Here is a 12,478-nt window from a genome sequence, read left to right on the forward strand (position 1 = left end):
ACCAGCCGACAGTGGTGAGGACGCTCCCCGTTCGTCTCTTGGAGTAAACCCCCCATTTCTACTCATGTTCAGGTCGTTCCAATACCATGAATGCCAGGTTCGAGAATCCCAGTCCCCAAAGAAGGAGGATTAGAAAGAAGGTGGGTCAGCCGAGAATGTCTCACAGGTGGAGCCACTTCCACGAGCTTGGCCCGTCTTGGTCATTCACCAGGTAAAGCTGATGTGAATCACCTCTGACTGGCAGATGCCCCAAAGGTGATGCACACAGAAACAGGAATACAGTACATCATCTGCGAGAGGGTGAAGACCTTAAGAGAGAAAGTGACAGGAACCTGCAGGGGCTATTGTCAGGCCTGAGTGTGAGTCCTTCCATAGCTAACTGTCAGGCCCCTGCTTCCTCTACAGTCCGAGGACACCAGCCTTCCCCAAAACCTGTCATCTCTACCTCTGGCCATTTCCAAAGAGTTTCCCTCCCCTCCATCACTTCTCCACACAAATCTTGCATACGTTTAAGACTATTGCTGGACTCATAAGTGGATTCTAGATATAAAATAAAGAACAATCAGACCACAACCCATAGAACCATGGAGGCTATATATATAGCATGGAGGCCCCTAGGACGACTGTGGCTTATAATAAATTTCGGTTTTACTCAATTATTGAAAAAAAATAGCCAAATGAATGAAAACACATGAACTATGAACCAAAGGCTGAGGGGCCCCCAGCTGGATCAGGCCCTCTGAATAGGTGAGACAGTTGATTGGCTTGATCAGTTTGGGAGGCAACTGGGCAGTGGGACCAAGTCCTGTGCTCATTGCATGAGTTGGCTGTTTGAAACCTGGAGCTTATGCAGGGACACTTGGCTCAGTCTGGGAGGAGGGGACTGGACCTGCCTGGACTGAGTCAACCAGGTTGATCGCAGTCCTCGGGGGAGGCTTTGTCCTGGAGGAGGTGGGAATGGGGGTGGGCTGGGGGTAAGGGGAGGGTGTGGGAGGGGGGAGAATAGGGGAACCCGTGGCTGATATGTAGAACTGCATGGTATTGTAAAATAAAATTTAAAAAAAAAAAAGATAATTTAAAAAAAAAAAAAAGACTATTGCTGTGGGCTGGAGAGATGGTTCAGAGGTTAAGAGCACTGGCTGCTCTCTTAGAGGATCCTGGTTCAATTCCCAGCACCCACATGGCAGCTCACAATTGTCTGTGAGTCCAGTTCCAGGGGATCTGGCACCCTCACACCAATGTACATAAAATAAAATTAAATAAAAAAAATTTTTTTGAGACAAGGTTTTTCTATGTAGCCTTGGCTTTAGACCAGGCTAGCCTCAAACTCAGAGAGATCTGCCTCCCTAGTGCTGGTGGGTGTGCAACCACTGCCTGGCTTAAAATTATTTTTAAAAAGACTTTATTACTGTTATTCAACTGACCTGAAGCCAAATTCTAGCAGACCATTTGTCCCAGCTTCTGGGGGCGGTTGGCTTGGCCAGGGTTCAGGGGACCACCCAACACTCACCCAGGTTGAGGCCTCCTAAAGGGACCCCAATCCCTCACCTTTCCTCACTCCTGGATTAGGTTCCACACTAGGAAGGCAGACTCAGTTCCCCTAACTAGTCCCCAGTGGAGACCTACCTTGCTGGTTAATGGACATGGTGTGTGTGTGTGTGTGTGTGTGTGTGTGTGTGTGTGTGTGTGTGTGTTCCCTCTTACTGAACTGTGCTGGTGACCTAGGTACCCAGTGGCATGAAGTCAAACTTCCCATCCTTAACCTAGAAAAACAGAAGGGGTTCAAATATTCTCTCTTCCCCTTCAGAAAACCCTTCGGAGTCTACCTGGAGGAAGCCAAACACCCCTGCCTGCCCCGGCTTGTCTGGAATTCTTTTTTTTTTTCTCTCTCTCTCTCTCTCATGTATTTGGTGGGATTGTGACTGTGTGTCTGAGATTTTCTGGAGCTCTTTGAGAGTGCTGTCTGGACCCTGGGAGAAGAGGGCTGGGGAAGTGCAGCGCTGTGGGTAGAGCACTCGCCTAGCCTGCAGAAGCCCTGGGTTTGACCCCAGCACCAGATAAACCAGGTATGGCGTGCATGCCTGTGACCCCAGGGACCCTCAGATAGTGAGTTCGAGATCAGTCAGGGACACTTAAGGCTCTGTCTCAAAGGCCACAGGGGAGAGAGACAGGTGGAAAGGGATTGTGTGAGAAGGCTCTGAATGGCAGGCCCAGCAAAGCGCACTTGACCTTGCCTGTAGTTGACTGGGAAAGAATGAGGCCCGTGGACAGCCAAGTCGCCTGGGTTGTGCACAGACAGAGGATGCCCTCTGGGTAAGGCTGTTTGGAGCCTTGGATACAGGGAAAATCTGGTACCTTGTAGCCTGAGTCCCTCCCATCCTCACAGCATCCTCTGGGGTAGATGTGGATAGACATCCATCTGCCCTGGTCTTGCCCCTCCAGGAGGTGGGAGGCTGATATGGGCTGTGTGAACCCACTGACTTTCCCCTTCCTGTCCCAAGTCAGGAATCAGGAGTGGCTCTGGGAGGACACCAACAAGCATAATAACTGAGGTGCTATCAACGCAGACATGCACCCCAGGACTCCAGACAAAAACAAAAGACAAACAAAACTCTCAAAAGACAGGCATAGACAATGGAGGTGCAGACACTACCAACCCCGACCCATCACCACCACCATCTCCACCATCACCTCCACCACCACCACACCACCACCACCACCACCATCACCTCCACCACCACCACCACACCACCACCACACCACCACCACCACACCACCACCACCACCACCACCACCACCACCACACACCCCACCACCCACCACCACCAGCACCACCACCACACACCCCACCACACACACCACCACCACCCAGGGCATCCTGGCTGTAATGTCTTCTAGCCCTGGCCACTGGATCAGTTGGAGGCTTCTAGGAGCCAAGGAAAAGGTCACAGCATCTTCCTGTGCCTCTGACTGGGGTTAGCATCTAGTCTGAACAACTCTCCTGAAGGGGAAGCGGGTAATGAAGACTACTTAGCATTTCCTCACCAAAAAAAGACAAGCCGCAAAAGTTCCAGCCTGTGCCACTGTGGATGGAGGTGAGCTGCCCCCATGGAATAAATACGAGGTAATTAAGTAAAATGTTTTCTGTAGCCTAGCTGGGGTTTCAAGTCTCTACGGTGTGTGTGTGTGTGTGTGTGTGTGTGTGTGTGTGTGTGTGTGTGTGTGCGCAGTGTGCGCGAACCTTGACACTTAGGCTCCCAGAGTAGTGTGGGGACCCCGGAGCTGGCTTGGCTCATACACTTAAATACTGTAAACAGAATTACACTCCAGAGGGAGTGAGGTACGACCTTGCCACCAGCTTAAGGAAGCGCCTTTCTACGGGTGCTGTGTAATTAAGTAATTAAGTTTATTTCCTCCGAAATAAAGATGAGCAATCATCCCTGCAAATTCTGGGCTTCGGGGAGTCTCCGAGCCTCACACAGAGCTCCGTCCCAGCCCTAGGTCGATCATGCACCTAGGATCCAGGAATCGAATCAGCGTGCGCGGGCTAGGGAGGATGAACAGGCGCTGTCCACCCCACCCGGTCCCTCCCCAGCCCGCGGCGCGTGATGGAGGCTTTGATGTCCTGGGTGGAAACACTCGGAGCCGAAAGCGTGGGGCGCCACCCTAGGGCGGGAGCGCCCTCAAGGTCCAGGCCTGGGTCGCTCTGCGCCTCTGCTACAAGCCGACCGACTGTGCGACGTGAGCGGGCGCTCGGCGCTCAGGGCCGCCTGCTCCTCCACAGCGCTGCGGAGCTCCGGGCGGTTCCAGCCAGCTCCTGCTCTCCGAATCCGCTCTGTAGAGTCCGAAAGCCCTTGGCCCTGTGGCTGGTGTTGGGCCAGGGCTCCTGGCACCCGCAGAAAGGCGCTTCCTTTAGCCGGTGGCGGGTCCACTCCCTGAACCCCGGTTCCTGAATCCCACTCCCTCCGAAGTGATAAATCTGTTCACAGTATTTAAATGAATGAGCTGGGAGAAAGCATTTTCTAAGCCAGCTCCGGGGGTCCCCACACTGCTCTAGGAGCCTGAGTCAAAGTCCCCGCACACTGGAGTCCCCGCGGAGACTCGAAATCTCAGCTAGGCCACAGAAAACATTTTACTTAATTACTTGGTACTGCTTCAATGGGGGCAGCTCACCTCCGCCCACAGTGGCACAGGCTGGAATTTTTGCGGCTTGTCTTTTCTCTGCACCCGTGTTTCAACCTGGAAACAACATAAAAGATGAAGAAAGACTGCGGGGTGCCTGTGAGCCCCCACCCCATCTTCTCATCTCCGAGGGGAAAGGACACAGGTGAGAGATCCTTCATTTCACCCAAGGGGAAAATGAGGCCTCATCAGATCCCAGGCTGGCTCCCTAGCACTGGGCCTCGAATGAATGGCCTGGGGTTGTCACTACCACACTGGGTGGTTTTAGTTTTGTTTGTTTTGTGGTAGCGTGGTGCTCTACGTGCTCTCTGGAACCCTATAGGACCCAGTGAACCTGGCAGACTCCCCTAAAATAGCCCTGATAATGGTGGCTGCGCCTCTCTGAAATGTGCAAGCATCTTCTGTTGCTGCTGAATGAATGAGAAGGACTGAAAGAAGCAATCAGGGGGGAGACGCTGAGAACTCTGGAGAAGACCCAGAGGCCACCCTCTTAGGGTAAGAGCCAGAGGCTGCGCCCTCTCAATCCTTGTCTCCTTCCCAAGACCTTGAGCTCCTTTACCTCCAACCCCCAAGAACTCTTTAGGCAGAGACACCTGGGTCAAGGAATATGGGGGAATTTTCCATAACCCTTGGGTTTCATTTACAAACCCTCTCGGCCCACGAGCTTCAAATCTGAGAAAATCAGTGTTGTGGAAGACTTCCAGGTCGTCTGTGACACCTCAGTAACACACACACACACACACACACACACACACACACACAATTAATGGAGTAAGTTTCCCCAAGGGGTGCTGGGGACACTTGTGGTTGAACACTGGTTGAACTGGCCAGTGCTCAGCTACCCACCCCCACCTCTGCTGGACCCGGAGAATGATTTTCAAGTCACTGGAATCCGTCATCCCCTAGCATTCAATAGATTGCCAGTGGAGCCTGTGGCCCTGCCTCAAGAAGAGGAGACTTGACCATTAACAACCGACCTCTGCTCAAAAAATAAATAAATAAATAAAAATAAAACAAAACAAAAAAACTAAGAAGAAAGCAGAGGGGAAGTTGGAAGGAAATTTTTACATACTGCTTTAATCCAAATGGATAAACTTGTGACCTTTGTATTAATCAAATAATTTGTCAGAATTTTGCATCATGGGTAGAATCCTCAACCTACAGGATGTAGAAGTGCATCATCTGAGTAAAGCTGTATGTGACAGAATCTCAGGAATCTTTTGCTCATCAAATACTGCAGTCGTGATCTTGAGAATTCGAATCCCAGAAGGCCAAAGCCTCACCCTGAGCAGAGGTGCAGGAAAGTGAGGAGGAATCAGGATTCTAGCAGAATGAGGCATGCAGGACCAGAAACCCCGGAGACCTGGGGGCTTCTAGCCATAGTGAGGGGAGCCGAAGAGGGTAGTCAGGACGTCGGAGGACAATCACTAAAACATACTGTAACCAACATCAGACAAATCACAAGAATGAGGTTCTTCTGGTCCAGTACAGTCGATCTGCTACTCACATTTTGGAAATAAGGAAGATAATAACTGTGGATTTATTAAGACCTAGATCTTCCAATAAGACATCCCCGTGTGGGAATTCAAGTTAAATATGATATACTTCAGAGCGCAGGAAAGGCAAACAAAACAAGCCAGAGAAGGAGCCGCTTCCAACAGTGGAGCCGGGTCCAGGCACAACATCTTAGTTCTAGCATCTTTATATAGAGTACCCTTTTATTGTTTACGCTCATCAATTGTGTGTGTGTGTGTGTGTTGCACTAGCCCTGGCACACGCACACACACCCCCTACATCTAGGAGTCTCTCTCCGGTCCTCAGACTTTGCGGAAATTCCCCTCACCCACTGTGCCACCTTGCAGGCCCCCTAACAGCCTTTTAGATGTTCAGCCGATGTTTATAGCCACAAGACTGTATAGAGCCACGCTGAGATAAGGGTCCAGAATTTGAAATCTGGAAATACAAATCTTGGAATCTTGGAAATATGGCGAACCACTCGTTTAAAGTTTGCTTTGGGAAAAAGAAACAGGATTTTCCCAGCTTCTTCAGAAGGAAACTGGGGGGGGGGGGAGCAGCAAGTGGAAAGCCCCTCTGCATTCCCTGGGACACTCCTGCCGGGTGGGGGGGCGGGAGGGGGGCGGGGAGGGGTCTTCAAGCAAGCCCGGGTCAGCTGAGGGAGAGGATCTGGGCTCCCGGCCTCTCTTTCCCAAGGGCAGCCACCCAGCGTTCACTGGAGAGAGCAATAAACCCAGAAGGCCACCCACGTTAGACCTCAGCCCTCCACAGTGTCTCTTCCCAACCGGGCATCTTCCACTCGGCACCCACAGTTCCCACCCCTAGGAGAGGTACATCCTGGCTGGGGCCTCTGGCTTCAAGGTCAGAATATTAAGACTTCAAGCCTTAGATGGGAACGGAACAGGTCCCCAGAAATGGCCAGAAAGCGAACCAGCCTGCGGGGCTGCACCACTGGGAGTCAACTCTAGCACCGAATCCTGCCAGAGGCTGGCAGAAACCGGACACCTGGGAACAGTCTTCCCCTCCCCAATAGAGCTGTGAACTGAACACGGCAGCTTCCACGGGAGCCTCCACCCTGAGGCCTGCCTCTAGGGCCGGCGGACCCACTCCGGCCGCGGAGTACCGGAGGAAAGGAGCCAACTGCTAGAGTGCAGAAGCCAAGTCATCTCGGCCCAGGCAACCCTGTACAGCGCGTAGAGAATGGTCCCAAGCCGCCTAAAGACGGGCGATGCGGTGGGGGAGACTTTCTAAACACTTCTAGAGATACAAAACCTCCGGACAGTCTAGGAACCTGGACCCAAGAAGGTGAAGTGACTACCTGTGGCACATTCTAGAAACAGGAGCACGCTGCAGGCTCCTAAGGGCAGCGAAGTTGCTGTGGCCCTGGGAATCCTCTTCTGAAAAAGAACTGGACCGGAGAGTGGGCCGGGTAGCCTAGACCTGGGTTAGGAAAACATCCAAGAACTTGCTATTTTCCTCCCCACAATAAATAAACGCGCCCCACCCTCGTCCAGTTCTTACCCTCTCTGGACAAGAAAATGCAGTGAGCCCTCTCTCCACCTCAGACTCCCAACTTTCCGCAGAGAGCGACGGAAAGAAATTCGGGAGTGATGAGTCGGGCACCGAGATCTGGACTCCCAGGGCCTCGGCCTCCCGCTTGGCGCGCAGAGAGGGCCCCCCCCCCGTAGCTCCAGGCGCCCTCCCCGCTCTGACGTCTGTGGGGCTCCCGCTGAACCGCCGCCGCCGCTACCTGGGGAGGTGTGCCAGCCAACGGGGGTTGGGGGGGCAGTCGGGGGCGGGCAGGGAACCGGCTACGCCCCGTGTTCGCTGGCGCCTTTAAGGAGGAGAAGCGGGCGGAGGGAGGAGCTGGCCCAGGTGTGTGCCGGAGAGCGCCTCGCCGCCGTCCGTACTCCGGGCTGGAGTCCAGGGCTGCAGAGCGAGCGGAGCAGTCGCCCGCCACCCGGCCCGGCCCGCTCGCCTGCCTCGCCGCTGGCCTCGCCACTCTGCCCTGGGCTTGGGCTGCACCTTCGCCGCAGAGGGGCGGCATGGGCGGCCCCGGCAGGCACGGTGGACGGCGCCCCCACTGACTGCCCTCGCGCGGGACCCCAGCCCGCAGCCTCCTCGACGGTCGTCTTCGGACCCGAAGGGACTCCTAAACATCCATCGCCACTTGAGCCTCGGAGTCACGTCCGGACCCCCTGATCGCCTGGCACCAGAGCACCAAGGACCCTCGGGCCGGTGTCCCAGACGAGCCGTCGGTGAGCGCGGTGCGCCGGGCCCCGAGGTCCCCCGTGCCCGCAGCGCTTTCGGTGCCAGTCGCGAGAGCTCGGTGTCCGGCTCCCGGGGGTTCGGGGTCCCGGGCCGGCGCGGCCGTCTGCAGCGGCGGACGACGGGGGGCACGGGGGACCGCGGCGCCATGACGGCCGAGAGCGCGCCGCCGCCCCGCCGCAGCCCGAGGCGCTGGCGGCGGTGAAGGAGGAGCGCGGGGAGGCGGCGGCGGCGGCGGCGGCGGCGGCGGCGGCGGCGGCGGGCGCGGGGGTCCCGGCGGAGGCAGCGGGCCGCGGCGCGGGCGGACGGCGACGCAAGCGCCCCCTGCAGCGGGGGAAGCCGCCCTACAGCTACATCGCGCTCATCGCCATGGCCATCGCGCACGCTCCCGAGCGCCGCCTGACCCTGGGCGGCATCTACAAGTTCATCACCGAGCGCTTCCCGTTCTACCGCGACAACCCCAAGAAGTGGCAGAACAGCATCCGCCACAACCTCACGCTCAACGACTGCTTCCTCAAGATCCCGCGCGAGGCGGGCCGCCCGGGCAAGGGCAACTACTGGGCGCTCGACCCCAACGCCGAGGACATGTTCGAGAGCGGCAGCTTCCTGCGCCGGCGCAAGCGCTTCAAGCGCTCGGACCTGTCCACCTACCCCGCCTACATGCACGATGCTGCGGCCGCCGCCGCCGCCGCCGCCGCCGCCATCTTCCCGGGCGCCGTTCCCACCGCGAGGCCGGCCTACCCGGGCGCCGTCTACGCGGGCTACGCGCCGCCGCTCGCCGCGCCCCCGCCCGTCTACTACCCCGCCGCGTCGCCGGGGCCCTGCCGGGTCTTCGGCCTGGTTCCCGAGCGGCCGCTCAGCCCGGATCTGGGCCCCGCGCCGTCTGCGGCCGGCGGCTCGTGTGCCTTCGCGTCGGCGGCGGCGGCAGCGGCCGGCACCGGGAGCTTCCAGCCGGCGGTGTGCGCGGGCGCGCGCCCCGTCAACCCCGCCGCTTACGCCGCCGCCTACGCGGGCCCCGACGGCGCGTACCCGCAGGGGGCGAGCGGCGCGCTCTTCGCCGCTGCTGCGGGCCGCCTAGCGGGACCTGCCTCGCCCCCCGCGGGAGGAGGCGGCGGCGGCGTGGAAGCCTCGGTGGACTTCTACGGGCGCACGTCGCCGGGCCAGTTCGGAACGGCGCTGGGGCCCTGCTACAATCCCAGCGGGCAGCTCGGAGCGGGCGGTGGCAGCGCCTACCACGCCCGCCACGCCACCGCCTATACCGGCGCGGTGGATCGGTTCGTGTCTGCCATGTGAGCCGGAGGTAGGCGCGAAACCGCACAGACTCCAAGCGGTTCCAAAAGATGGTAATCCCCGGAACCGGCGGAGAGGACTAGAAAGAATATATATAGGGTTGAGACTTGCGTGGAAGGCCCCTGAGGACCGTAGGGACTCGGTGTCTTGCCCACTATTCACAGCCCAGATTTGCTTCGGACGTGGGCGGACGTGGGGAAGCTACAGCCGCGTTTGGACTGGCACAAGAGACCCTCGGTAATGCGAAATTCCAAAGAGCATGCCTTTCTGCCGCTTTACTAGGCTGTAAAGGGTGGAGAGCGGCATAGTTATCCACACCAGAATGCAGGATCCGAACTGTGGTGAAGTCGTGGGGCTTCAAAGTGTGCGGTGCTGCGCCAAACTCTGGCTTCCTGTATGCTCGGCCTCCTGTATTTTTGACGACCTTACTATAATAAAAGGCTCGGACAGTGCCTTTCTTCTTAAAGGGGGAACAAATTTGCAAAAGAAGTTGCTTTAAAAATGAAATACTTCTGTTCAGCTGGGCTGGTTTTACCAGCCTCCAAGAACCCCAAGCATGGGTCGCAATCATAACTAAGACACAGTTCCCCAAGTGTGACCCAGCCCCAAAACGTGGGTTTTCAGTGTGTCTGTTACACGGGAGAGCTGTGTGGCTCTACCCTCTCATTTTTAACCCCTCCATTATCTTGGGTTATTGGCCCATATTTTACAGCATTGGTGAGCCACCCGGGCCTTCCCAGTAGCCATGCAGGGAATGGGAACAGATCATTAGCAAGTATTTAACCCAAAGTCCTGGGACTAGCTCTAAGCAAAGATTATGTCCTAATTATTGAATCTTTTAAGTAAGACGTGTTGGTGATTCTGAAGCCGTCACTACCCAGTGAAAACTCTGGTTTTCTGATAAGGAGGGTGTAAAGGGGGGTGGCTTTCAGTGATTGGGGCTGTCCTGTTTCCCGGCGCCCTCCGCCACGCCTGCCTCATCACCCTCCTCGAACAAAAAGGAAAGGAAAAGTAACAAATTGGATGATTAACAAAGCAATCTTTATTTTTTTAAGTTTTTTAAAACTTCCTCCTGTATCTTGTTTATTTGCAGCAGCAGGCTCATGGAAATTAAAACTCAGTACCCGGAAAAGTCCAACCTGCCTCCATCTTTCTCTTGAGAAGGTCTGGTTTTTGAGTGAAAACATTTAGCATTGAGGGAGGGCTCCACTCCCTTCCTTCAGACAGTCTAATTTTTTTAGATGGACTAATTTAATAAAAATCTGTGAGCAAGTGAACACCGGCAAGAGAAACCCGGCCTGTCTCTGTGTAGTTAACTTGGTAGAGATGGGGGTGGCTGTGAAAAGATGCCATGAAAGGACTGGTAAGTGTGTGTGTGTGTGTGTGTGTGTGTGTGAGAGAGAGAGAGAGAGAGAGAGAGAGAGAGAGAGAGAGAGACTGTACTGTGTATGAATTTGGTTCCTCTCAGAGTATTATCACATCCGATAGAAATACAGCACAAGCCACAAGTGTAGTTTAAATTTTTCTAGCAGCTATATTAATAAAACAAAAATTAACAGGTGAGATTAGTTGTAATCATAGATTGTATTTAACCCAATACATCTGAAATATCATTCTCACATACTCAAGATAAAAACCGTTAAAATGTTTCCATCCGCCGGGCAGTGGTGGCGCACGCCTTTAGTCCCAGCACTCGGGAGGCAGAGCCAGGTGGATCTCTGAGAGTTCAAGGCCAGCCTGGGCTACAAAGCGAGTCCCAGGAAAGGTGCAAAGCTACACAGAGAAACCCTGTCTCAAAAAAAAAAAAAAAAAAAAATGTTTCCATCCTCTTTCATCTATGCCTTCGGATGTTGGAGCTACGTCACACTTAGAGCTCCAACATCCTTGGTCTAGCCACGCTCAAGTACTCAATAGTACCATGAGCCTTCCTGGCTTTGCGGTGGTGGATGACCCTCTGCAGGCAAGTGCCTGCCCTTCAGCCCCGTAACTCTGCAATGGTCCCGGTGTGGAGCGCCCTTCCTCTCCTGGTGGGCTCTTCCAGGCATGAAGTCGAAGGTTCTGTGTGCAGGGCTAGACGGCCTTGCCTAGCTCTTAGAGAGTGCAAGTCGTACATCAGCCCCGGTGCGGTCTCCTCTGGGCTAAAAAGGAGCAGTTTTTTCCCATATTAGTTCCGGATTGAGCCTTTGTTTCCTAATTACCAAATTGGGTCCTTTGACAACACCATTAACCTTAAACTGGCCTTTCCAGTGGCCTCGCTTACGAAATGGAATTTTGTGATTGCTACCTCAGCTGGTCCTCCTGAAGTGAAAGGGGGAGGGAGAAAGATAGACAGGGAGAGAGGGTGGGTGGTGACGGTAAACAAGATTTAAAAAAAAAAACAAAAAACAAAAAAACGTTGCAATGGGTAATGGGGGGGGAACTGCCTTATTGTAGAAACTTGGGGTGTCCTGTTGCCATAAAGCAGGCGAAAGACAGGGACCGGAAGGCTGAGTCTTCGCATCCGAAAAGCGTGGGCTTTGGCGCTTGGTGAGACGCTGCCCACGGAGAGTCGGTGTTCACTAAAGATGCTGCTCCGAGGGAACTGGGTGTGTGGGACCGCGCCCTCGGGACTGGACTCGGGGTCCTGGAAAACTGGGACCATAGGCTGAGGACATAGACCCAGAGCAGCGGGGCGGCGGGATGTTCTCCCGTGGCGAGAACATTTCAGCGCATCGCCCTCGAAGCTCTCCTCCAAATCTGTGGACTCAGACGCTCTGGCTCGCTCCCGTTTTAGGGGTGCTCTGAGACCCGAAGTGCGTTCATTTCTCTCTCTTCCCCGCTTCCTGTTGAGCGCTAGCTTGCAGGTGAACAGGCCTAGCACCTCAGCGTCTTGCAGACGCCCCGGGCTCCCAGTAATTAAATGCTTTCTTCCCCAATTGCCGGAGGCTCGTTAGATTTCACCCCAGAGCTGTAACATTTATTTTCTTTCAAATTAATTTTGCTTTGCAATTAAGGTGAGGAGGAAACTGGCAACAAAAGCAGACGTCGCCCTGGGTTGTTCAGTAGTTAGAGCGCTTCCTTCCCAACTTGAGCTGAGAGATAGAGACCCGCTGTCCGCTCTGCGGAGGTTAGGGGCGCAGAGGACCACGGATAGTCTTGGCCGCCGCTGCGCTTCTCCTAGCCAACCACCACGGTGATCCCAGAAGAATAAGAAGGCTCGACGGTGGGAGATTTCAGCCCAGCT

At 55.1% G+C, this 12,478-nt stretch overlaps 1 protein-coding gene across 1 annotated transcript; it reads left to right on the forward strand.

The window, feature by feature from the left end:
- The first annotated feature begins 8,113 nt into the window (after positions 1-8,113).
- Positions 8,114-10,547, forward strand: Foxe1 (forkhead box E1). Its single transcript, XM_028882745.2, is given in 2 exon segments — positions 8,114-8,137; positions 8,140-10,547. Coding segments are annotated over 2 exon segments (1,143 nt in total). The 3' UTR covers positions 9,259-10,547.
- The last annotated feature ends 1,931 nt before the right edge of the window (positions 10,548-12,478 follow it).

Source organism: Peromyscus leucopus, chromosome 2, assembly GCF_004664715.2.
Source record: "Peromyscus leucopus breed LL Stock chromosome 2, UCI_PerLeu_2.1, whole genome shotgun sequence".
Lineage (NCBI taxonomy): Eukaryota > Metazoa > Chordata > Mammalia > Rodentia > Cricetidae > Peromyscus > Peromyscus leucopus.